Genomic DNA, 26236 nt, shown 5'->3' with positions numbered 1-26236 from the left:
ACCAGTTTTAATCTCTCGCTCTGTTTTGTTTGTTTTGTTTTTTGAGAGGAAGAAACCTTTGCAGATAATTTGATTCTTAAACAATGATCACTGAAGAAATACTAATGGGAAATTGTAGTGACTGCATTGCTGTGTCTTTTGTCATTGTTTTGACTGAGAAACCCCTTGCAGCCGAAAATTACATATTGTACATTTAATGTCAAATGTCAAAAGTGTGTGCGAAAGAATTAAAACTCAATTTTCTTTTTTAATTTGGACATTGATCCCTGTTTCAGGACAGACAAAACTCTGAACTCCCATTTAAATCCCATCAGTTTCGACAGCACATCTTAATGTCCCAGAGGACGTTCCTTGAACAAACAAAGGCTCAGAGCAGGATCAGAGAGACCAAAAAAAAACCTGTGCATGTACTGAAAGTTGAGTGAGACTCTCCTCATTTGCTAAACCAAAAATATCCCCTGTGTAAGGCCTAGCTCCACGGCTGACGGCTGGCGCTCGGTTCCCATGCTCCAGCATTGTGTCTCTTCCAGCTGCAGCCAGGGAAAATGGGGGAGGCACACTCATGGGTGGTCCGCCCCACATGGTCCCACACTCTGCGGTTTGCGCCCTACATCTGATAGCAGTGGCTCTCAGCTGGGGTGCGCACAGCTCACATTCTCAGTGTGCTATTTTACTGCAACAATCTCGAGCTCCGGGAGGAGGCTGGAACTGCTTACCGGGCAATATCTTCATCAGGGCGGCACACTGCGCAGCTGGCCTCCCATACACCAACACTAACTTCAACCAAAGGATGTTGTAAAATTCTTCTATGAGTTTGTGAAGGACTTTTACCATTAATCAGATAGATAATGGTTCTTAGTGATTATAACTTTTATCTTTTCATCCACTTACTCCTGCATGCTGCTTTTCAAATTATACTTCTAGTAATCGACACTTTATCTACTTTTATCACGCTCAGTTAAGTGAGCATTAACTACTTGTGCTGCACCATAACCATTACTCTGCACACGTTTGGCGTAAAGAGACTCTCACACGCCCTTGCTATGGGGGTAAAATCGATTATTTCTCAGCCAGAAGGTTTTGCAATGTTCACACAAATCACGCTGAAATTTCAATCGCAAACGCCCCACAGTCTAGTTAGTAAGTGCAGGAGGCTGTTAGATCATTCATGTTGAAGTGGATTTATCCTCAAGCCCAGAAATACCACATTTTATTGACTTTCATATGCTGGAAATCTGATCTAAAGTATAGGAGCACAATTAGCTTCATAATAACATTTTATGGAAATAATCGATATGGAGCAGAGCAGATATTGGTCGGGACTACGAGTGTGGTCCTCTGTGCGCTGCAGCTCCACAAAGTTCTCATGAGCAGCGAAGCCAGCATGTTGCAATCATCTTTGAACCCAGCCACACACATGTGAAGATGGATATCACAAATTCTCTGTTGTAGTAAAGGTTGCTTATGATGGCTGCAAGGTGACATTTTGACTTAACTTCTGGAAAAGTATTGATGCAATAGGGATACATTAAACTGTTGAAAATGTCAGTGCAGGTTTTATGTAAGTTACAAGCAGATCCGCAGATTTTTCTCCCAAATTATGGCTAAAAAATGTTTTTGTTATCTGTTTGGGTTTGCTTATACCAGGCATAAATTCGTTAATGGTCAGGGTGGCATGTAGTGGGTTAAATCCAGGTTAGCTTCACATCAAAAGGTGCTTAAAATCTCTGATACTCTCTCATGGGAGCGTATGATCTATAGCTATGCTGAGGGGGCTGCAAATGCAAAACAACTGAGAAAATCCAGATGCAACCATAATTTAGCCAAATGTTTTCCCGTTGATTGTATGTTTGTAAGTGTATGGGGGGGTTATAAATTGTTCTACTTCAGAAGCTGTTTTTCATGCACAACATGTTTCTGATAGACACGCTCAACAATGAGCTCCAGAAATGATATCATTCAACTAGTTCTGTGAAAGGAATGCAGAGGAAGATGTTTCAGAGCCAATTAGTTTCCAATGAGTTTGCAACAAGAATTTTGGTTGAGGCCATGAACAGCAAAAGAGATGGCATTCAGTGGAATATTGTATGTAGCAGAATATATCCTGGGAACTAACGTCATAACATCCGATCAGCATTTCATTTATTTATCCAAGTGGCAATCTGAAATTTAAAAAAAAATTAAAGCCAACACCAAAGTGCCAAAAACAGTTCCAACAAGCAGTTCCTCAAAATTCCACTTGAGGCTGGCTCCAGAAGCGAGTTAGTCCCATAGGCACCGATGATAAAATGCCCCAAAAACGGTTTTGGTCTCTATAGCTAATTTCAACATTTACTGTATATTCATAGCCATAGCTGATGAAATTTTAGTGTATTTTCAGTTCATGAAAGTTATTATAACATGTTGGTCATAAAAAAAAGTATTGTTCAGCATCTGGTTGCACTAAAAGACCCTCTAAGGACCCTCTATTTATTTTTTCTAGTAGTTACATTTTGTTTTAATAGTTTTAAGTTTTTTTGCTTGCAGAAATTAGCATTAGCATTATATTCATTAACCATAGCTGTAAATACACCCTGCTAACCAAGCCAGAAGCTAAAATTAGGGTTAGCCCCCCACCGTGGTACAAATATGGCAACAATGGTTTGTGTGATATGCAACAATTTAGCACCCCATGAATGACTTTAAGTTCTTAAAGTTACATGGGCTAGGTTTGACCAAGTAAAGTTAAATAGGTTAGGTTTATGAAAAGAAACATGACGTTCCTTAAAATAACTCAAAGTTCCCTTGATTTCACATGGTTATGAACACTGATCTCCTGGGGACAGGTCCTGTGCTTTTTGACCACCCGAATCTGCATCTTTACAGAGACTTTCAATCTTTACACTGTTTCATTTTTATTCCCGTCAGTGCATAGGTCATGTCATCATGATGACGTGGGTTATATTTATTTTGATGCATTATATTTTGTACATTTACACACAAACAGTGCATGAGTACAGCCTAAATATGATCACTTCTTGCTCCAGAACACCAAGATTGATGATGGCCATAATGCCAAACTCAAGGCTTCAAGAGGACTATGGCTTTTTGAAACTACACTCATTATTTTGGTCAGTCAGCGTTCATATCCCAACTTATAATACACTAAAAATAACTAAAGTGGATAGGAGCTTCAAAAACTTGTACAAGTTGTACCAATGTTTTTTGATACCTATAGAAGCGTTGGCTGCTGTTGGACAAAAAATTCAATTGTGACAATCCAGAATCCAGTCAGCCAACGGAAACAAGAGACATGTGTCACCAAGCAACACAACAGGGCTACATGTCTCCCCATGTGGACAGTGAAAGTATCACCAGGCGTATTAAATCTGCAGACGGCACAGAATCAGAATGATCTGACTTGTTCAGTAGTCTGGTCAGACAAGAACCAAGTTCTTAAAGAGATTTTAGTGGAAACTGTCCATTTAATATTTCCAAAGTCAGTAGCTGTTTTTAATAAATAATATACCTTGTAGTTCAATTACGCCCACAATATAATCGATGTCATTATTGTTTCAAGTAATAAAATTGTCCACACATACACCCCAAATGCACATGGTGAATCACATGCTATTACAATATGTCGAGATCCTAGTCTGACATAAATCAAGGCATTTTATTGTTATTGGTTATCATGTTTGTAAACAGTCATTTCCTCTTCCTCCTACAGCTTAATCTCTTCCAACTTTGAGCACATAACTACAAAGAAAACCATAATTAAAGGGACATGAGAGGGCTTCTTCAATTGATTAAATAATAAAGCAGCAGTAAAAGGAAAACCCCGCACTTGCTGACAGCCTAATAAATATCTTCAGCTATGAAAGATGAAATGTTGGCATTGTTAGTGGCAGATTTCCATGTAAACAATGCTGCATGGATTAAGTTTCACTACCTCGACTTCAGTTAACTCATCAATGCAATACAATGCAATGAAATACAGACTCTTTTTGTAACATTCTTGAATATTTGCTGATATTTTTTGATCCACAGTGACGCCTTGAAAAAATGTAAAATTTTCTTGCAAAATGGGCATAAACAAAAAATATATCTTTCACCAGGACAGTGAGACAGTTAAGTGTTTGGTTTACAATGTGTTAAGACTTAACGGTCTGTCTCTTCTCCATCTGATAATAATCAACTTTTTTCCTTTTTTTCCCCAAAAATTGGTATTCAGCATTTGGGAACATAACTCTCCATTTTCTCATGCAGTCTGGACACCATGAGAACTCCGAAGAGTATCAGTTTCCTTTGTATTTTTCATGTCTTATCATACTTGAACTCTCAGCAGTGATTTCTACGACAGGCTGAAAGGTGAACTGTAAGACGTTACAGCTCTTGGAAGGGAAAGTGGCAACTAGCTCCTCTTTCATCCTGAAAGATCTCTGCACTTATCACTTAAATCTGTCCACAGACTGTAAGTCACTGGCAAAAGCACAAAAGATCTTCACATGTGGGTTCAGAGTCTGTGGGTTTGTGACATGATCAGAGTCTATCACAGCGTAAGTTAACCTCGTGAACTTTTGATTTTCCAGTCACATTTTCCCATGTTTTTCTTTCAAAGTTAAAAAATGTCACACTGTATAACAGTGGCACGTGTGCAGCATATTCTGTACGTGCTTATTGCCAAACGTCATTGCATAGACTGGGTGCGAACCCAAAATGTTGCACATTATATCCATTCTTCTAACTGTGAAGTTAAATAGACAATCTCAACAAGGAAAATGTGCCACAAAACTGTAGCTAGATATACAGAATGATAAGGCTACAATTGACAATAAAAAAAATCTAAAGCCATGCCTCTGCAGCTGTAGCTAGATACTGAAGTCAGCACGCTACATGTACCATACTCACCGTGACAAAGCTAACATTCTGATGTTTAGCCAACCCAGTCGCCACAAAAACTGTTGGCATTGTAAGTTTCTGAAAACCACGGATAATTGACATTTGTACTTAATTATGTAGCGGATACGTTGAAACTTTAAGTATCAACACAGATATGGTTGATGTGTGGCTATGCGTAGGCACAAGACCACAAAACATCATGTTTGGGTTAAAATAGCTAGTTTGCTGGCACAATCACGGCTGGAAATGTCACGTATGACTCGCTAAAAAACTGACGGTTATGTTGTCGGTCTCGATCAATGGTCTGAAGCTTGGAAACTGTCTCACCCAGGTGTTACACCATCCATCCCCTTCACCACTCAATAACAAAGTCAGCTCATATACATATCATCACATCTTCATCACTTTAAAAATGGTTACACAATACGTATGAAATGTACAAATGTAAGGTATCTGTGATTCGCAGAAACGAACAATGTCAACAGTTTCTTCTGGAGTTTGTGAAGCAGATACAATATTAATTTAAAATGTCAACCATCTTAGATTCAAGTGTTAGCATGCTAACATTTGCAACAGCTGAAATAGAGCTAAAGAGGGAACGCCTGTCTTGTCAGCATTTGATCAGAGGATTGCCAAAGTTTTTACATAATATCATAAGAGAGATATGAATGTCTACCAGATTTCATGGCAATGCAACCAGTAGCTGACGAGACATTTCACTTAAACCACAAATAAGCTCACAGTAGCACAGAAAGTTAAGGAATCATATTAATAAGATTCATTCTCTTGGCACCATGAATCAACATTTTGGGCCAATTAATTCAATAGATGTTGATATTTTGCCTGTTAAGTCAAGATTTGAAACTGCTGATGGCACATGAGAATAAGTCAGGGTTCATCCTCTGAGTACTATGAATTTCTGTTGAAAAATGTCATTACAATCCATCTGGTAGCTGTTGAGATATTTAAGTCTGGACCAAAGTGGTGGATTAAAAGATCAACAGTGCCATCCCTTCAGCCACTATGCAAAAATAACCAGAATAAATCAATAGAATAATTTGGAGCATTTGAATGTTAAGTAGTGGATCTGTTGATATTTAACATTTCTTTACATTTCAACAACATTGTGGTTAATGTGTCATTATGTGTAGACACAATTGCCACTTGGATATGGTTAGAGAAAGATCATATTTTGTAACACATTCGTGGTATGCAGAAATGTACAATACCAACATTTTCTTCTGGCAACTGGGTTAACGCAAGAGATGGGCAAAAAGTGACAAAAAATATGACTTCTAGAAAATGTTAAATAAAAGAGCTCATGTTACTAATATCTGCTGTGTCAACATATATGTAAGCATGCATCATGTGCATGCTGGCATGTATATTTGTGTACCTGTGTATGTATATGTATGCCTGTGAGGTGCTCGGGGCAGACATCAGTTATGTTTGTCAGAGAAAGTCTTGTTTCTGGGAGTGCGTGGGGCGGGCGTGTTTGATTTCAAAGCACGGCAAATGAAACCCAAAACTGGGTAAAAGCTGACAAAACATAGCAATCCCAGGTGGTTAATGGGCTCGTAGAAATGACCAGTTGACCAGCATCATAGACGACCCCATTCTGATGTGCCCTTTACACCAGGCAACCCCCATCTGCTAGATATTACACATAGAAACTCGTCTGTTTGTCCAACATATGTAACAGATGGGTGGTCTTGTGATAACTCTGCACGGGTGTCTCTGAATGACACCTTTTCTAGCTTCTACCAGTGTGGCAAGTATGATGTCAGACAAACGATGAATACCTGCTCATTACTGCATGATGCCACTTTGATGCCCGTCGCTGGAGGGATCTTTAATCTTCTTTCAAACTCCCACTGCAGCCCTTTAATCACCCTGTCTGGCCTAGATGCCTCAGAAAGACACAAAAAGAAGAGTAGGTCTGATTTAGAAAGAAATCTGCGTTTAGGGAGCCGACGTGAGAAAGTTCCAGGTGTCAGGGGTGAGAGGTTGAAGGTCCTGGTAGTGTGGGTGGTTCTGATGAAGCCCTGTTAGCAGTTAATGAGGGCTGAACTGACGCGCTGATCAGCCCTTGTAATTTACGGGGGCTAATCGCTGAATATTCCCTTTGACAAGAGAGATTACACGCAGAGCCTGAGGCCAGACAATAGAGATTTGCTATGTAATGTCTCCACTATAGACTGTGGACACAAAAAAGGGTGGATCAGACCATAGGAGAGAGGAATTAGAGGAGGGGGAGGCAGAGGGGGTGGATGTGACACCAGCCAAGAGGTACCACCTTTGGGACAATGTGAAGATGGGGAGGGGGTGGCTGGGTGGAAGGGTGGTGGGGCAGGGAGACATAGCAGCACAAAGCTCAGTGTGGGTTATTATGATTGTCTGAAATGAGATAAGAGCGCTCTCTTGTTATCAATGCATCACATGACATCATCAGCCAGGTGTTTTCAACAAAGAAGTTCCAATAAGCTCTTGGTGTGCTACCTGTCCAACACCAGTTGGGGATGAGACAAAGTTAGCAACTAGTTGGTGAACATAAAGGAGCTGCTAAAGAGCCAAATTTTTCCCTAATGCCTGAGCCAAATTGCACGTGTGTGCACATGATTGCAACCTCACCAAACTTCTGCTACTTGCATGCTTGTGATGTTCACACTGGCAGCGTTGTTGTTGCAGCGCTGCTGCAGAGCTGTATGCTGTTGTAACAACTGCATTTCCACAAGTAAAAACACATACACCACTTGTTTATGAAGCTGTGCAAGCTACTGCATTGTCAACAACACGGTCCTGTAAATGTTTCACAGTAAAAGGCCTCTTGTTATCAACTGAGGGATTTTGCCAACAGAAACATTGTCAAAGGGCTTTTATTTTAAAATAGAAAAGATTGAGTAAAACATAGATATTCGTATTTCTTTGTGTCTTTTACAGTTACAGAGATCAAAACTGTAGTAAAAGGTTGTGTAGAGTCGATACAGTCATCATAAAACATTTATACTGTATATTTTTGCCAAAAGCTGCACACGTCATGCGGAAAAAATCTGCAGGACTCTATTTCTCTAGGACTCTATTTCTTTCTTTGGTTGCCACAAACACAACTCTAAATGCGAAGTTCCTCTCTACATGCTCAATGTGTAAATAAGCAACTGTTTGCAAACATGTTCACAGTTTTGGTGAGTAAATAGTTAAATGTATTATAGGTATTTGTAATCAGTTGCAATAAGTGAGAAAAAAATGTAAATAAATGTTGGAGGTTACAAAGGAGTTACATCGAAATATGTTCTTTTCAGTAAAAAAAAAAAAAATATATTTGTAGAATATGAACTCACATTCTGTTGCTTTGAATCTTTTTGCAGTGTTTCAGATCAAATGAGGACCCAAAAGCAGGATTCCAGAGAGCAGGGTGGTTTCAACAAGAAGTGAGCTTTAGCGTAGCTGGTACAACATCTCCAAATAGGCAAGCAACAAAACACAAAGAACAAAAACTAAACTGAAAACAAGCCCGGATGTTGGTATAAAAACAGGAATGAACTAAGGAAAGCAACCTAACACATGGGAAATGGAGCAGGGAATGACGCCATGAACACAGACAAACTAAAGGACAAAGGGACAGACACAGGTATAGACACACAGAGAGCTAATCACAAGAACAAGACACAGCTGGAGCAGCCAGGCGCAGGCAAAGGGAGGGAAACAGTGATTGGCTGACAAAGAGGGTGTGGTAGGTAACACTAAAGTGGAGAAATTAAGACAGGTGTGCAGGTAAAACTGTGGAACAGGGAAGGACAAAAGAGAGTGATACAAAGCAAAAAGTTACATTACATTTTAATGGGGTTACTTGTAATCTGTAAGACATTTAAAAAGTAACCTCCTAAATGTTCAACATAGCACCTTAATAAGGTGATATGTCAGTGTTTGTTTTCAACCCAATAGCCAGAATCAGTGTTGGCATGGATATGTACGGAGCCCTCAAAGCCCCAAAAGGTGATTTAAAAAATATATATATATATTAATTGATTTTTTTGAACCCAATAGCCAGAATACACATTGGCATGGATCTGTATGGAGGCCCTGAAGTCCCGCAGGGTGATTTGTTTTTTAAATTCATTTATTTTTTTAGACCCTAAAGCCAAAATGAATGTTGGCATGGGAATGTACGGAGCCCCTGAGGTCGTGAAAGGTGATTTTTATTTTTACTTTTTTAAAATTTATTTATTTATTGTGCACACAATTCAATAATGATAATGCGGGGATTAGTTATCATCTTGTGCACACAAGCTGTTATTTTGTTGGTGCAACATAATTAGTTTGGGCTTAATATACCTGGTGATGGCGGCGCAATCACAGTTAAAATGCCACAAATGTTTGGCTAGAAAACAACCAGTTTGCTGGTCCTGAACAGAGGCCTCCACCTTGTGATGCCAAACACAATCCCCTCTACCTCTCAATGACAAAATCTGCTCATATACATGTAATAAGGACTACATCACTTTCGAAATCTTGGTATGATGCTCATGAAACATACAAATGTAACATATCCTTGGTTTGTAGATATGAACAATGGCAACATTTTCTTCTGCAGACTAGGCGGTCTGTTTACCGGCTCCAAAAACCTGCCAGAAAGGTTTGTTAATGCAGGTTTAAGATTAAAAAAAGGACGCTTACCAAGTTTCACTTAACATGTTTTTCACATTTTCACGAAATAGTCTTTCTACGTGTCCGTCACACACGTGCTACTACATGAATGCCATTGTGGGTCTGTCAGGAAAAACCCAGGGGAGGATTGAGGTCTCAATGTATCAAGCACATGGAGAGCTCACAACTCAATAAAGCATAGCTCGCTTTAGTGGTTTTCAGTGACATAGATGACTTTTACAGAGGCAAAATTATTCCACACGAAAAGAAGCATATAGACTCTTACATGTGTGAATGTACCATATATACTTATCTCACTGGTCCGTGTAATGTACATTACATTTAGAGGCTTATTTGACCAAATGCAATATGAGGTTATGGATTTGTCACGATGTTCAGCTTTAGATTCAGACATTAAATTGCATATGAGCTAACTTTAATGCTGTCTTGTTTGTATTTCGGAGATAGAAAAGGCTCATTGATTTGTACATTTGATATGTGATTTTTTACATTTACATTTGCCATGAGATACATGTGTATTGATATTAAAAAATGTCTGGACACACAACACAAAGCTAATAAGCTACGATGGCTTCCCCTAATTTCCACTTTCAAACTCTCAATTCCCTGAAAGGTCAGCGCTGTCAGAGCAGCTTGTTATTATATTGCAAAGTTATTCTCAACGTGAAAAATTTGCATGGATTTATTTTGCCCCCCGCGACTGAATTCCATTGAAATTAATTTATTTCACCACAAAATGTAGCTGTTTTAACTGCTGGTGGGATCGGGCCCATAGGAGGTCTAAACTGTCTCAGCGGGGAGCATTTCCAGGAGCGTGAGGGACAACATGTGACAGAGGTCAGGATGAAAGAGGCCAAGCAGGAGACATATTCGTATGAATAAAGTGAATATCTAAACCTGCAGCTGCTGTCTTTTAACTCTTTTCCTCATCTGTGAATCTCTTTTTTTGTTTTCTTGTTTTTCTCCCCTTGACATCCCTCGTGTCAGTCACATTTGAGACGTGTGGCTTTTTGTTTTGCCAAAACATCCTTTGGCTTTGGCATGGATGTGGAAACCAAAGGATGCATGCAACATGTTGTACAAGTCTGCGAAGACGGACGGGGAATTTTTTATTTTGTCCTTCCCCTTGCCGTGCTTTAGAAGCCTGCGAGGACCACCAAAGATGTCAGCTTCAAACTAATTACAAATCTCGAGGATGATCCAATTCGCCTGACATCAGCTGCATGTTTCTCTTCCTCTCTTCATGTTTGTGTGCGTTTACTTTCAAGCACTATTTCACATATGTTCACATGCACTAAAAAAGAGCTTGAATCCCAAAGGCTCGGCAATGGTCATGGGAATCTGAGGGCTGCACATCGAACGTAAACTCCCAGTGGCAGTCTGACGAGAGCTCAGAACATGTACGGTGTAATTTGTGTGGGCCGTGTCACTTCAGAGGCAGTGTTACTCAGTCTCACGCACAGTTTCGGGGTAAAAAAGACAAAAGATGAGGGAGAAGAGGGGGTGCATGAAAGACGTAAAGGTGAAGATCCTGTGCCGTGATTTAACAGCTGAAGTTTTGAAAGCCCAGTGCATATAAAAGCCTGCCATCAACACATATAATCTCTTAGCTGAGCCCATTGAAAGCTGGGTCCCAGGGGTTAATTCTCCCATCACTCCATGTTTGAATCAACTCCTGACTCACATTGAGATGAAAGCCACAGAGTCCCGGGACCGAGCCCGGACTCCGAGGGCCCGCTGATTCTGGACGACTGGAGCGGATTATTGCATGTTCGTCTCGTCGGACCTCCATCGGGACAGGGAAACTGAAAAGAAAAACAATAATTAGAGATAATTGCTTGTGTCCAAACACGGGCGTTAAAGCCCTCCTCCCTCCCATCTCCTTTCGTAGTATGTGAGGTGGAATGAAAGGGACACCCCCCTGTTTTGACAGCTGGGCAGGCGAACATAATTTGTGACAGCTGAACTGAAACGTCTTTAACCGCAGGGACAGACACAGAGAGAGAGAGGAGGATTTTGGGGAGAGACATGGTGAGAGAAAAAGAGGGAAGATCAGAAGGAAGAGGCACCAAAAGAAAGGAAGAAGATGTCAAAGACAGAGAATTGAGACAGAGAGTGATTGCCGTATGAGGGGTGGGAATTCAGCAGAAAAGGAGAATTAGCCACAGACCATAAACTTTGAAGAGAGGTAGAATTGAAAATAACCCACAAAAAAAAAAAAGAATATTAAACGCATGCAAGTGGAAATATTTAAACAGCAGAGCTCGGCTGAACATGGTGTCATGCCAGGTTTGACACATTGGGTTAATTTGCTGCTCCCTGGAGGTGACCCTTGAACTTCGGGGGGACACGGGGTCAAATCGAACTCAAAGTGAGACAGCCAGAATCATGTTAGTCTGAGGAGCCAGGTCATGGGTCAGCTCCAAGATTCTCAGTATATAGGCCAAAACAAGGACCATATGTGGACGGAAACACATTTGAAACAAAAATAAGTCCTCATTTTCCGCTTTTTCTTTTTTCTTTTTTCTCTTCGCCTCTCCGCCCGTCCCTGAAACATCCCGACCCACCGCAGACTCTCTGCCCTAATTCAATAAAGTCATAAATACCACCGTAACAGCAAATTGACATAATGTTGGCCGCATGCCCTTTAAATTGTCAGTGACAGAAGTTTTCCCAGAGGTGAAATATTAATACAAACACAGGATTTCTTTTCCAAAATACCCAGCTCCCAAATTCTCCCATGTTTACTTTTCTCCTTGCTCCTAATTTCTGTTAGTGTGAAATGTTATACTTACTGTTGTATTCAGTGACAGGGGGAGGAATGGAAACCTGGGAGCCAGGAGAGTAATCCTTGTGGGGGCATCGCTCGCTCAGTTAAATAAGAAAGTCTCTGTCCTTTCAGCTTCACTTCATATGACTGGGAAAGCTCCTTTCACCAGCTGGGGAGTTGGACCAAATCACTGATTAATCACCGTTCAGACGGTAAATAAACTCAACATTAATAATTTCTCACTATTTGCTTTGTGCTGCAGTTTCTTTCACTGCTGCATCAAATAGTCATGCGACAGATCCCCCCCCACCAAAAAAAATATTTAAATATATCCACAATCACATTATTGTTATAATACAGGCTATATTAAAGTACTCTGCAGTAAAAAGATAACAAACCTGCTCAGTGCGTCAGATCGTTGATGGAGCACACACGTATTCACTCTGTTTTTGGTGAGAGAACATGAGGTTTGTGTATGCATGAGGTTGTGAGGATTAATGCTGTTATTTTTGTAAATCGTCAGCAGGTTTCAAATTTAAAAGCCCACATGACGTTTAAAAAAGCAGAACCTGGAAACCACTTTTTTTCTTAATTATATATGAAAGATGACAAACTGAACTCATAACATGCTACTTTCTGCTAAATGTATAATTATCGTTATGATGTTTATTACATTGTTTAAGTCTTAAATAATTAATTTATCTATTTCCAGTAAAAAAAGACTTAATTGATCTTTGGGGAAATATCACAACAGCAACACAGAGACAAGCTTAGAGATAATTAATTATTACTACTACTGCCACGACTACTACCATTTTTTTTTTAATTCACAAGGAAAAGAAATTGTTTTTGTGATTGTGTGTGTGTGTGTGTGTGTGTGTACCTTCAACATCGGTAATGTGCATTTTTTTTAAAAATCAAACAACTTTAAACTGAGCTTTGTTTTCAAAAAGTAGTGCCAGGGAAGGATCCCCTCGACCCCCTGACAGAGGTCAAGGCAAATTATTTATATCATTATTTTTAATGTTTGTTCATCAACTGGCTTCCTGTCATTTTGCAAGAGTTGCCCCTGGGCAAAGCAAATTGTGTATCCTTGATTTACAGGTATGAATTAAGTAAATAAAGCTTATAATACATGTTCAGTATATACTACAGCAATAATACAACACAATGAAATATATCTGATAGAAATGGAAGAGAATGCTATGATATAGCACATAATAACAAAACATCAAATACAATACTGACAGTAAAATAATTACATAGCATCACTGTGTAATGATATAAATAAAATGATGCAATGTCAAGTAAAAAGATGTGTACTTTTTACATGAAGGTGCTGGTGTATTGTTGTAAAGTTTATTATAATGAGCAACAACAAAGTATAATACTGGCATGTCTACAGTGTATAGAAGGTATAAATTTATGCTGTTTGTTCATGATGTTGAAAAGTCTGGGACAAATGATTGGTTTCTGAGGGAGGGATTGTGAAGGCATTAGGTCTACTGTGAAAAATAATTCTGTTTTACATGGATTATTTGTTATATGGAAATGTTTTTAAAATTACATCACATTTCACTTTTACTTGCTTAATTCAATCTCTGAAATATCCCTTCTTGAGGCATCCCTGTCAGTCTGCATTTATAAGATACAGTTGCAGATGTAATAGCGCCCGTGGGCAGAAGGACACATTTGATGATGTAAGTGCTTCATTCTAAAAAAAATAAAATAAGACAACAGAAGCCATAAAAATCTTAAGAAGAGTTTGAGCAACATGAATATATATATATATTAATATCATATTTAAAAAGCAGCTCAATGTTTTAATTCCAAAGAAAGAGAGTTCCCAAGTGTTTGCCTTGCACCTTACAGCATAGATTACAAAGGAAATAAATTTCTTTATGCAGTTTCATATTTTTTGCATTCAGTTACACAACCCTGTGATATACACACGTTTTGACACACAATAACTTCTGCTTTTGTCAATAAAATCTCCTATATAATATCCCACATGTAAAGCCTCATACTTGTTAAAGTAATATTCAGTTCTCACGAGGCCCTAAAGCCCCTTATCACACACGAGATGAAATTCCCCTCATACATTTAATCATCTCAGAACTCTTTTTCCACATGACGTGTCCTCCTGCGGTGTGACAAAGCACTGACCCTCGCACAAGACACATGTAATCTCACTCAGAACACTTCAATCCACTACGGCTGCCCTCATAACACATATATGGTTATTCCCAATAACGCAGCGCATGACCTCGCTGTGCTCTCGCTGAATGAGCTGAACACCTGCTCCTTGAGGTGCAGCCGGGGAGGGCCGTAAAAAACTGTGAGGGGAAAGTTATTAGAGGGAGAGACAGGGAGGGATATGACTTTATCATGGCTGCATGCAGTTGTTGGCTCGCAGTCAATAAAGAAAGAGAAATGACTCGAGTGCAGCTGATAGTTCACATTAGCTCTGAAAAAACTGGTTCAGTCTTGTGTGTGTGTGTGTGTGTGTTTTGCAGGCAAGGTATTGGGTATTTGGATATGAAAGCACATCTCCAAGTTATTGCACGTACCTGTTGTGCACTATTTTATGCATACTTTGTGTGTGCTTATGGTGTGTGTTAGAGAGAAGTGGAATTGTGTTTTTCCGTGTGTGTGTGTGTGTGTGTGTGTGTGTGTGTGCAGCCCAGCACCATGACGATGAGTATGTAAATGGGTTATTATGCTGAGGAGGTCTGCAAATCATTTCCTGTGGGCTGACTATTTATCAGATCCCCTTGAGGTTTAGACGCTCCTCTTGCAAACTTGTCTGCTTGTTGTGTGTGTGTGTGTGTGTGTGTGTGTGTGTGTGTGTGTGTGTGTGAGTGAGAGAGAGAGCGAGAGAGAGTGAGAGAGAGGAAGCAAGAAGAAGAGCAACAAAAAACAGAGTAAATGAGTTTGTTTTCCTGTCCCTTTAGGATTAAAAAAAGCTGATAATTTGCATTTTTCACCACCTTCACCACCAGCAAAAGCACAATAAAAAGTGTGAGGACTTTAATCTGAAAGTGACAAACCAGTCAAATAAATTTCACAGTGACAGGGACCCAAAAAACAACAACCCAAAAGTGTCTCCGGGTGCATGTGAGTTCACTGCGTGTGCACCCAGTAAACGATCTACCTTTCACGCACAGACACAGACCTGCTCGCTGGGTGGTGACACTGCTGGCGAGCGAACTGAAAACTGCAAACGACAAAAGCTGGAACAACAGGAAGATAATTCAGATTTGATTGGTTTCACGTGTTCTTCATAAACAACAAAGTTTTCCTGCGCCTCCAGCATGTTTTCCTGCAAACATGGAATCCATTTGTCCCCTGTCTTCATGCCCTGTAGTTGCACAGGCTGTAACACACACACACACACACACACACACACACACACACACAGAGTGAAATGAAAGCAGGCACCCAGAGCGAGCCCACCACTGCGGCACAGGGATCTTTTGATATACGGTCAGGAACTTATTTTGAAAACAGCCACTTTCAGCTGCTAAAAATAATCATGAGGGACTCTTAGAGGAAAATGTGAATGAGGCTCGCCAGATCTGCCGCCCCCGTCAAAATAATGTCCTGACAGAAGCTTGTGTGCTTTAATGTCATTGTAGTGAGAAGTTTTTTCCTCAAATACAGCCAATTCCACACATGCATGTGACATTTAAAAGGTCAGTACACTTAAAATACATGAAAACATTTTTATTTATTTATTTATTATTTTGTGGAGTCAAGCCATGAAGAAAGTTTTGGCTTTTATTTTTAATAGGATTTAAATGTCTGTCTCTGTGAATTCTATATAATGGAAGTAAATGGAGCTTTGTTTGTAGCACTCACATAAATAAAGCAAATATGTAATATAAAACTATTTTAAAAAAGTGAAAAGAAAACTAACTGCATCATATTTTTTTTATTCCAGTGAACACTTCGTCACCAGTTTTTCATTGAGACATTTTCTTTTTCCTGAAAGCAGTTTTTTGGGACCTCTAACAATGGGTCACAAGATAGTCATCAAAATTTTTAAAAATGCATAATTTAAAAAATCAGCTATACAAAGCCATGTTTACTTATGTTTATATTTTTCAGTATTTTCTCAGATCTCAGATCTTAGTTTTACCTCTTCACAATCTAAAAATTCTTCAAATGAAACAAGCCGAGAAGAGGTAATTGGCAGAAGTGTTCACAGCGAATACATATTTAACCCTGTGACAAGAGGTCACAGTCACTTCGTATCATGGGGTCAAAAGCAAAAACAGATTGAAATCACTGCCTGAGTGAGTAATAAGTGATTCAAGTGAGTGATTTTATTTCAACATTTAAGGGAAGCACATATGAAACTGGGGGGTTTGGGGTCTTTTCTCTGGAAATTCGGAGCGTCAAACACTTCATTTCTACATTCTGGTGAGTTTTTATGCATGAATGAGCCTTTTGTGCATCAATTTATGTTGTAAATGTATTTAATTTCGTCAAATTCAACATATTTGGCCTTTTGCAACAACATATCTTTGTAAAAAAGTTTCCTCTCTAACCAACCTGGAAAGAAAGTACAGATCAGTGCTGCAGTCTACCTCTATCCGCCCAGGCTAATCTGCATCTCAGTTTTATACAATATAGGTATTATGTAGAAGTTTTTTGTTAGTTACATTTTGCAAACTTAAAAAGATCCATAGCTGACTGCTGATAATTCCCTTAATAATTCAATAGATTCATAAGCAATAAGAAAGAAGTAACCTTAAAAAGCAGGCACCTGTTACTCAAAACTACTGCTGTGCAGCCAAACAGAACACAAACTTTTTTTTCTGGCAAATATGTCCAGCTGCACTTTGGGGAAATGTGACTGAAAGTTTTGCATTCATTATCTCTCTTTAAGGGAATCATGCAGGTAATAAAAAAAAACAGAACACAATCTTTGGGTTTGAGGATTTCACTTAGTGTTTCAGTGAAGATGTAGAACACAGTCAGTCAGTGTGAAACAAGATGATTTAAGGCACCTTAAAGTCATACAAGGTGGAACAAAAAGGGAAAATTGCATGTTAGAGGACAAAGGTGTCTGTTTCATTTTAGTAATGAGGACTGACTCCCTCAGGATATTTTCAGTGCCAAACAGTCAATATACTGCATTCTGGTACATTTTTTCTGCATTGTTTTGTTCCTCCTCTGCATCTATTTAATTCTGTCAAAATAAAAGTCCCTATATTTTTGTGTTTTCATTGGGGTGAACAGGTGTATGTTGTAAATATTGAGGGGAACCTGCCCCCGAAATCTACACCTTTGTAAAAGGTTAAATGACTACTTCTGTGTGTTAATTTAAAGGTTGAACAATTGCTGAAAAAAAAATTACTTTTCTTTTGTAAAGTTTTCTACACTGTCAGTCACAGGGGCATAGGTTTAGTTTCAGCAGTGGGGGAGACACAAAATGGGTTTTTGCAGGTCTTTCGCCAGAAAATGTTTAGTAATTAAACACTTAACTTTTCTGCATTCTGGTAAATTTTCATACAGTGAGTGCCTTTTCATCAATGTATCATGCTAATGTGTTTAATTTTTACAAAAGTCCTCATCTAATGCACATGTTGTAAATATTGGGGGGTATGTGCCCCCTGCATCCACCCTAAATTCTACATGTAAAAGTCTACATAACTACTTCTTTGTGTATTGATTGAAAGATTGAACAACTGCTGAAACAAAACTTTCTTTTCTTTTGTAATGTTTTCCACACTGTCAGCCACGTGGGCATAGTTTCAGCATCATGGGAGACACAAAAGGAGGTTTGCAGATCCCCTCGCCAAAAATTGAGTAGCCTATTAATCACTTGATTTTTCTGCATACTGGTGAATTTTTATGCATCAATGTCTGCTTTTTCATCACTTTATTATGCAAATGTGTGTCCCCTGCACCCACCCTCAAAATCTACCACTATGTAAAAGTTTAAATGACCACATACGTGTTAATATAAAGGTTTAACAATTGCTGAAAATAAACAGAATTTTCTTTTTGTAAAGTTTTCCAAACTGTCAGCCATAAGGGCATATGTTTAATTTCAGCATTCAGGGGACACATTATGGAACAAAACAAGGGGTTTGCCTTTGCCAGAAAATTTTGAGTATTAAACCCTTGATTTTTCTGCATTCTGGTGATTTTTTATGCACTCAGCAAGTTATTACTCAAATGTTTCTCTGATGCTCTAAATATTAAAAGGAAGATGCAATCTCCCCGAAAATCTACACCTGTAGTCAGCCATGTATTTTGCAGCTTTTTGTCAGTCAAAACAAAGCCCCTTGTTGAGCAGTGTTATAACAGAACACAATGAGCTCAGGTTACAGTCTGAACACCAACTTCAGCTGTTTGCTGAGTTGCAGAGACCAAGCCTCCTCGGTCTTATTAGCATGCACCATATGGGAGTCCGGTGGTGTAACAATGCAAACACAATGGCTGCGTCCACTGGCTGCCAGCATGCAGAGCAAGGTCGCAGCTAATTACTCTAGTCTAATCATGATTTCCAGGGATTATCTGACCCTTTGGTATTTTTGATTTCAAAAGGAAAATGCCATCTCAGATGCAGTTTCCAAATCCGTCCACAAATGTTTAGCTGGGAGCACATGTGGTTTAGTGAGAGGGCCTCCGGCTCGGGCCCTCCTGCACAATCCCACCACTTTAGCGGGCGCACAATTGCACGCTCATCCTGGAAAACACGTGACAAAAAAACACAGTGGGAGAGTAAACGTTGGTTCAGTCCAGCAGAGATACATAAAGAACCAAAAAACACCTGTTGAGCTTTTTAAAATCATAAACTCAGCGCGTTTTTTTTTTTTTAAATTTGAGGTGTTTTATAGAAATCATAGTGCATTAAGACATAACTGCCAAATAATTTCAACACTTTTTTGTACATAATTTATTGATTATTGTTGCGTTTCTCTTTAAAAGATCTTGGTGGAAATAAAGTGGTTTCCCTTATTATTAACCGCAAAATGAAAGCTAATAACCCATTCATAACCCTAAAACTCATATCAGGACACACGTTCTCTGGGACTTTTTCTTCTTTTTTTCAGCCTCTCTTTTATTTCGGAGTTGTTATCGTTCAACATGTTCCGTAATACTTTCATAAATCGTCTCCGATGCTGCAGGATGGTGAAATAATGGGCCCTGTCGGCCACCCGCATTTTACTGTGCTGTAAAAATAATGAAAGTCATATTGCGCTGCGGTTTCAGATCTGCAGGCAAACGGCACAAAGTTTGAAGGAGGTCTGAGATGTTTGCTAAATTGCTATGAATTTTCAGTTTTGGGGGAGAAAAAGTTGTTTTGAGTGCGCGTGCTTTTGGGGAGCAACGCCGGCAGTAAATTTAAGAGGGATTTGAGCAAGTGTTGAAGAAAACAATATATTTTTAGTTCTGGAGACATTATTTACCGAGCTGACTACAGTGACATGTCATCTTGCCTGTAAATAAAAAAATAGATTGAGTCAATTAAAATGTTTTTTTCTCACTGCTAAAAATTTAGTTTAAAGCGCTAATAATAAAACAGATCACACCGACATACGCATTATAGGCTACAAAACAGTCAATTGTAAATGTTGAATTTTTAATCTATATTTTTTTAGATTTTGAAACCAGAGTTTTTAGAAGTAATATCACTCGAAAAAAAGTTTGAACCACATAGCCTAAATAAATTATTGAAGTTTAAATAAACTTTTTCCCCAAAAGTACAAACTGACATGTCAAAGAAATATGAATTCCTACGGTATTTTCTTTCTTTTCTTCTTTTATAATCTACATTTTTATCATTTTAAATGCACAATTAATAATTAATAAGCATCAGAAGTTCAAATTCAAATTGATACACCATTAAACAAAATCAATTAAATGAAATCTCTATTAATGTTTCGACTGATTGATTGATTGATTTTATTATAATTACAATTAATTTATCGATTGTTTATTGACGTAATATTTCTATGAAATGTAAAGCTGCACACAGACGTGTTTTTGATGTTATTGGGCTAATTCCTTTATTTTTGCCTAATTCAGTTTGAATTTCGTTCATCTTCATCTTCGTGTCCAAAAAGATCGCCATCCACAGAGTTCCACGAAGAAAAAAAAAATAGGAAACGAAGGCAGTAATACACTCATTAATTATTAACAAAAACGACAGTATTTTAGGCAAGGCGAGTTTTTTAATTCTCTATAGCACCTTTCAACAAAAAAAGAGTATAAAAGTTTAAAGAGCTGTAGGGTGAGCTATAAAAGTGGCAAAACATATACTCCAAATACAAAGCAGATTAAAATCATAAAATTCAAAAAACAACAACAAAAAACCAACAGGTGAATAAAATTTAGTTGCAATGAAAGATATGAATAAAGTGCCCAATATATCTAATAAACAAGGAAGTTTGGTTTAAAGAGCAGATATTGTTTTATTAATTGCGACATTATTATTATAATTATTATTATTATATTATTATTATTATTATTATTATTATTATTTTAAAGTAGTATTATTGTATGCATTTATAGGCTTTATAGGCCCCTGATCCTGGTAAAAGCACCTGACCTGACCCGGTGAGTGTATTGATTTCCTCAGTGTTTCTGCCCCCGTGTGGTGCACTGACACTTGTTTTTATCCTGCAAACACAACCGACAGTAAACGCCTCACTACTTGTACATATAGTGAATGATCCAGCGGGAAAAAAAAACCAAACATAACACTTCTGCTTCATCTGAGTGGGTTGCTGACGTCATCAGCATTATTGTTATTATTATTATTATTATTATTATTATTATTATTATTATTATTATTATTATAATAATAAAAATAACAACAATAATAATACCATTAGTTGTTTTATACCTGACCTCTCTACACACACACACACACACACACACCATATTTTGATGTTAATTTTCTTGCAGCATAAAAACAAAATCTTTTTTTTTTAGTTATCTCTTGCAAATTGTTCCCATATTGTGTCAGTCAATGGTGTGTGTCCACACTCTCTCTGCCAACATTTATCAGGCATGTACAGCGGTTTCTGCAGCTATTGAGAGACAACAAGCTCTGGATAAATATGTGTTTTATTTTGCTGAATATAAATGCAGTATCTCTAAGTTTCCAGAACCTTGAAGCCCTCAGATGGAGCTGTCCATAAATCTCCATTTTAATGAGTTTTTTTTTTCTTCCAGGGAGCCTCATCTTAGTGGATTTTATGACTTCATCCATAATTATGATGGTAACTGTTCATGATAACAGCTGTGAGAGGAAACAGAGAGAAGTTGTGTTGCTGTGGAATGAAACACAGGGGACGTTTTGTTCTGCGGGACATTTTATCAAATCACTTGCAAAGGAGACATGAAAATTCCTAACAAGATTCAGGAGGCGTTTATGTCACATCGTGTTTGTTAAAAGAAGGGTAGATGTCTTCGTATGCAGGTGGAGGTGAAGAGGCGGCGTCAGCACGTCCTCTTTCTTCTTCTGTCTTCTCAGTCCTACAAGGAATCAAACAACATATCTGAGAGAGACAAGAGCTGGCTGATATTCAAATGTTTACAGGCCCCATTGGTTAACGTTAGGAAGCAGATTGCCCTTTAAAAGAAAACACTGAGGTTGAGCAATTTCTCCCTTGATCATGCCTCTATTTGGCATTAACCCGTGGAAACACAGTGAAACAGGTCAGAAGTTGTGACAACATAAGTGAGAGCTGGTGAGCGGAGCATGTGTTCATATGATCAGGGCAGCAGTTTAGAGTTAGCCTAGGTTAACTGTATTATTCCTGCTGTCTGCTTTTATTAAAGTGAATTACTTTTCCTGGAAACCTGCTGGGAGTAATCGTCTAAAAACAATAAAAGAAAGTGAAAACTTGTAACTTTCCAGTAATGGAACGCAGCTTTGTGTTCAGCGGAGCGTCTGTCCAAGGATATTTGATTTGGATTTCAAATAAATGGGATCCTGCAATTAGTGGCAAGAGACTTTGTTTTATGACAATACGCAGTGTTATGTTTCCCCTCAGCGCTTGGTTTAGGAACAGGTGGGAAAATATGATGAACTGAAAAAAAAAAAAATATATACGCCACAATTAGTTTTTCCTTTGCAAAGCACATAAACTGTGTAAAATGTGTTTGATATGACATTGATTCGACACAGTGCAGGCCGCAGCTTGAGCCAGAAACACTGCTCTGAATATCAACACAGCTCATGAGAAACTATTTTGGTTTTAATTGTCCTCATTTCATTCACACGAGGCTTATTTTATTTTATGGACAGCCAAAGAGAGTGTTGCACTGATTATCTCTTCTCAACATTTTCCCCCTCTTAACTAAACAGTTTGATTTTGTTACTTTTTCAAACTGACCAGAACGTATGTGACACATTGTAAACCATAGTCATTTATGTGAATCAATATCAGTGTGTTGACGGTCATAAAGAGATTCATTCCACCATAATTGGCTGAGAGAGTATTGACGGCCAAAAACACTTTGGGCCAAGAGGAAAGTGAGCTCGTGGTTAATAAGAAAAGAACTCTGGCATGTTTTGTTTTAATGAGAAGCTGTGAATGTTTAACACACTCAAATCTGACTTACAGGGACAGTTTAGTTTTTTTAAGATGGGGTTCATATGAGTTACTTATACATAGTAAGTGTATTAATCTCAGTACATGGTGGTGGCCACACCCCCAGTTTGGAGAAGCAGGCAGGAGTATTGACATGGATGTTAAGTAATGTACTGCTGTGGATGGGGGGGCAGCAGAAAAATCTATTTTAGCATTACATGGACATCATTTTTGTTGCATGCATTGCATTCAGACACCTTTCACAAGTATTTAAACCTTTTGAGATGGGATCTTTTTTTAAAAAAAAAAAAAAGGCAATCAGAGACTTGGTGTGAAATGCAAAATAAATACTAAAAGGTGAAGAAAGTGACCTAAAACTTAGCTTAAAAAATAGAAAAGTATCAAATGAAAATATCAGTAAAACTAATTTTATATTATATATTTAAAATTAGATTCCAGAAAACACATGATCATGTATGTTTATTATTTTTGCTTTATTTTAACACTTCTTCACACCCTTTCAGGTCATTCATTCTCTGTTTTTTGCTGTTACTTTTCTTTCCTTTATTTATATATTTATTTATTTTTGCTAATTTTAGGTCATTTTCTTGTGGATTTTTGGGTCATTTCTTGTTAAGTTTTTCACTGCCTTCTTTCCGTGTTTTTGAAGGAAATCAAGTCAATTTTCTCAGCTTTCAAACAGCTAATTAACCAGATTACAGAGATGACGTTTTGCAGAGGGAGACTGAATGGGCTGAAAGAGAGAGGTGTGTAGGTATATATTTTTTAGGTGGCTAAAATATGTTTTCCACCCACAGCAGTATATTGTATAGCTTTCTAACTCCTGCCTGCTTCTCCAAACCGGGAGTGTTTCAGCTGCCATCGATGGTAGGTAATACCAGTGGCACCTCCAGAAATTTTTCAGAGGGGTGGTCAGATGGGGCAACTGAAAATCTTGGAGTGGCACACCAAAACCAAAAGCCATAACTGAATTACAGGAATGAGGTTATACTGCTGAAATATATCAGCTGGTTGAAAACTGCATGGATATGGAAAGTGAAGAAACTGCATACTGAAATGCTTTGTTTTCTTATCTTTCATTTGATATGACTAATAATCTGATGTGTTCAGTCTAATAAGGACCCCAAAAAGATAACGCTTTGTTACAAGCAGGGAAACAGCAAATTGAAGTTGTCACAAGCAAATCAAGGATCAAACAGACTGACCTGAAAACCAAGACTTAAATACAAACTAGACTGATGAGGGAATGAAGTGCAGGTGGATAAAAATGGCAGAGAAGCTCAGGTGAGGGGAATGAGGTGATGAACAGGCTGGGAGAAACTGAGGAGCAGGGAAGGACTAACAAGGCTGATGCAGGACAGGTGTGTGGCTGGGTAAATGAGCAAAGGGAGCCCAGAAACATAGGAAGGGGAAAAAACAGTAAATAGAAACACAAAAAAAGGGAAAATCTACACAATTAAAAATTTTCTGGTTAAATTTTTACCCCAACCATGGTGTTACTCAAGTTGGGTCAAATATATATTGGTTATTTTTTGAAAAATCAGGTAATTTTGTCAAAGGCTGCTGTTGAAAATTCTCAATTGAAATTTTAACCCAACTCAGCCCATTCTCATTCCAAAGTCGTCAAATACGTTGCTGGACAAAAGTGGTGTGGCCGTATGATACACAGACGGGCAGCGTCATTGATAACACAGCCACATGTAACCTATCATGGCTGTATGATAAGCTGCTGTACGGCATCAAGTTGAAATGCTGCCGGTAACGACATCGTATAAGAAGTTGGAAAGTCCCAGTAGGGCGGGTGGGGTGGGGTTTGGATGGGTCCAGTCAAAAGATTTTCACCCAGGAGCCCGGTGTTCACTTTCCATATGAACCTAGAGCCAAACGATGTTTTTTTTTTCTAAAAAGCAAAACTCTCCACTGGGATCGCTTGCTTTTTGATGGCATGTGTTTTTGTTTGTTTTTTGGAGAAAAAAAAGTTGCACGTACCAGTCCTGTTAAACCACATATCCATCACCACAGCAGGTTTGAGTAATATGGGACCTCAGCAGGGATAAAACATTGTGCCTTTCGAAAGGTGGAGCACTGTCTGTCACATAAGCACTGTTCCCTACCTGCTTCTTCTGCAGTCTGTGTCTGTTTGGTGAGCTGAGCTGTGTTCTTCTGCTGTAAAAGCTGCATTGTCCACACAGCACACAGCGTCATATGGAGGACAGGCTGCAAGGACGCCATTCACAGACCCCCCAGGCTGTAACCCAACAGCTTGGTGTGCCTCCTGGGTTGTAAAGTTATACTGAGGTGGAATACACAGCATTGTTGTGGCATCGTGTAACATGATTGGCTGATTTATGCCACTCAGTGTAAAAGAATGTTGCGTTGAGTTTTGCTCCATCACAGGCATGACAAGTGCTTCTTCATCCCACTGTCTGCAGGGCCAGCAGGAGGCGATCCCAAACTTACAGACACTTGTAAGCATAAAAGTGCCTCCAACAGAGATCAGGATGGGACCCAGCAGTTGGGTCCACTCAAAGTCGAAGTCAGCTTGGTATTGATGCCAGCCCATAGTGGTGAAAGTGACACCCAGAAGGGCTAGGAACAGTCCTGAGAACAGCAAGACTGCTGCAGTCTTCTCACCATCCAGCAGACTGTGTGACTGACGAGGGCGTGGAGCAGGTGTAACTACCAGAGTAGGGTCATTTGGTGGCCCACTGCAAGCTGCTGTAGGATTTCTAACTCTGTTAGCCTCCATCACAGGCCTTTGTGAAGCCATGTTAATCCACAAACCTTGGTCCATGAGTCCTCTAGATGCTGAACCACACAGCCTCTCACAGTGAAGTCAAACTAAATAAACACTGAGTAACTCAGCAGACACTCAGCAGCCAAGAGAAGAAGTTATAAATTAAACTGCACTTGAATTCTGTTTGCCGGAAGAATATAGTGTACTTGTATCGGTCACCATGTTCAAATGGCGACTTCTTTTTTGCAGCATGTGTGCAAATGAACTCATGTGGACAACAAGATTACTTTTGATTAATGGCTGCATGTGCAAGTAGGGCTGGGTTGGTGAATTAGGGCAGATCGTGGCAGAAAAGTCTGGAAATTGTTGAACAATTCTGATGTCATAAACATACTCTTACAAAATGAAATACAACCCTGATTCCCCAAAAGTTGGGATGCTGTGTAAAAAGCAAATTAAAACAGAATGTAACTATTTGCAGATCCTTTTTGACCTTTATTTAATTGAAAACAATACAAAGACTAGGTATGTAATGTTAAAACTGATAAATGTTATTGTTTTTTTGTAACTATACACTCATTTTAAAGTTAATGCCTACAA

At 38.7% G+C, this 26236-nt stretch overlaps 1 protein-coding gene across 1 annotated transcript; it reads right to left on the bottom strand.

Annotated features, from left to right (window-relative positions):
• Positions 1-21614: 21614 nt before the first annotated feature.
• On the bottom strand, positions 21615-25718 carry tmem174 (transmembrane protein 174). The gene is made up of 2 exons (XM_042509902.1): positions 25014-25718; positions 21615-21817 (listed from the first exon to the last, which is right to left on the bottom strand). The coding sequence occupies exons 1-2, from the start codon at positions 25691-25693 to the stop codon at positions 21712-21714; spliced, it is 786 nt and encodes a 261-aa protein (XP_042365836.1). The 5' UTR covers positions 25694-25718; the 3' UTR covers positions 21615-21711.
• Between the last annotated feature and the right edge of the window lie 518 nt (positions 25719-26236).

This window comes from Plectropomus leopardus, chromosome 20 (genome assembly GCF_008729295.1).
Source record: "Plectropomus leopardus isolate mb chromosome 20, YSFRI_Pleo_2.0, whole genome shotgun sequence".
Taxonomy (NCBI): domain Eukaryota; kingdom Metazoa; phylum Chordata; class Actinopteri; order Perciformes; family Serranidae; genus Plectropomus; species Plectropomus leopardus.
The sequence above is the reverse complement of the archived record's forward strand: the minus strand, read 5'-3'. Positions and strand labels throughout refer to the sequence as shown.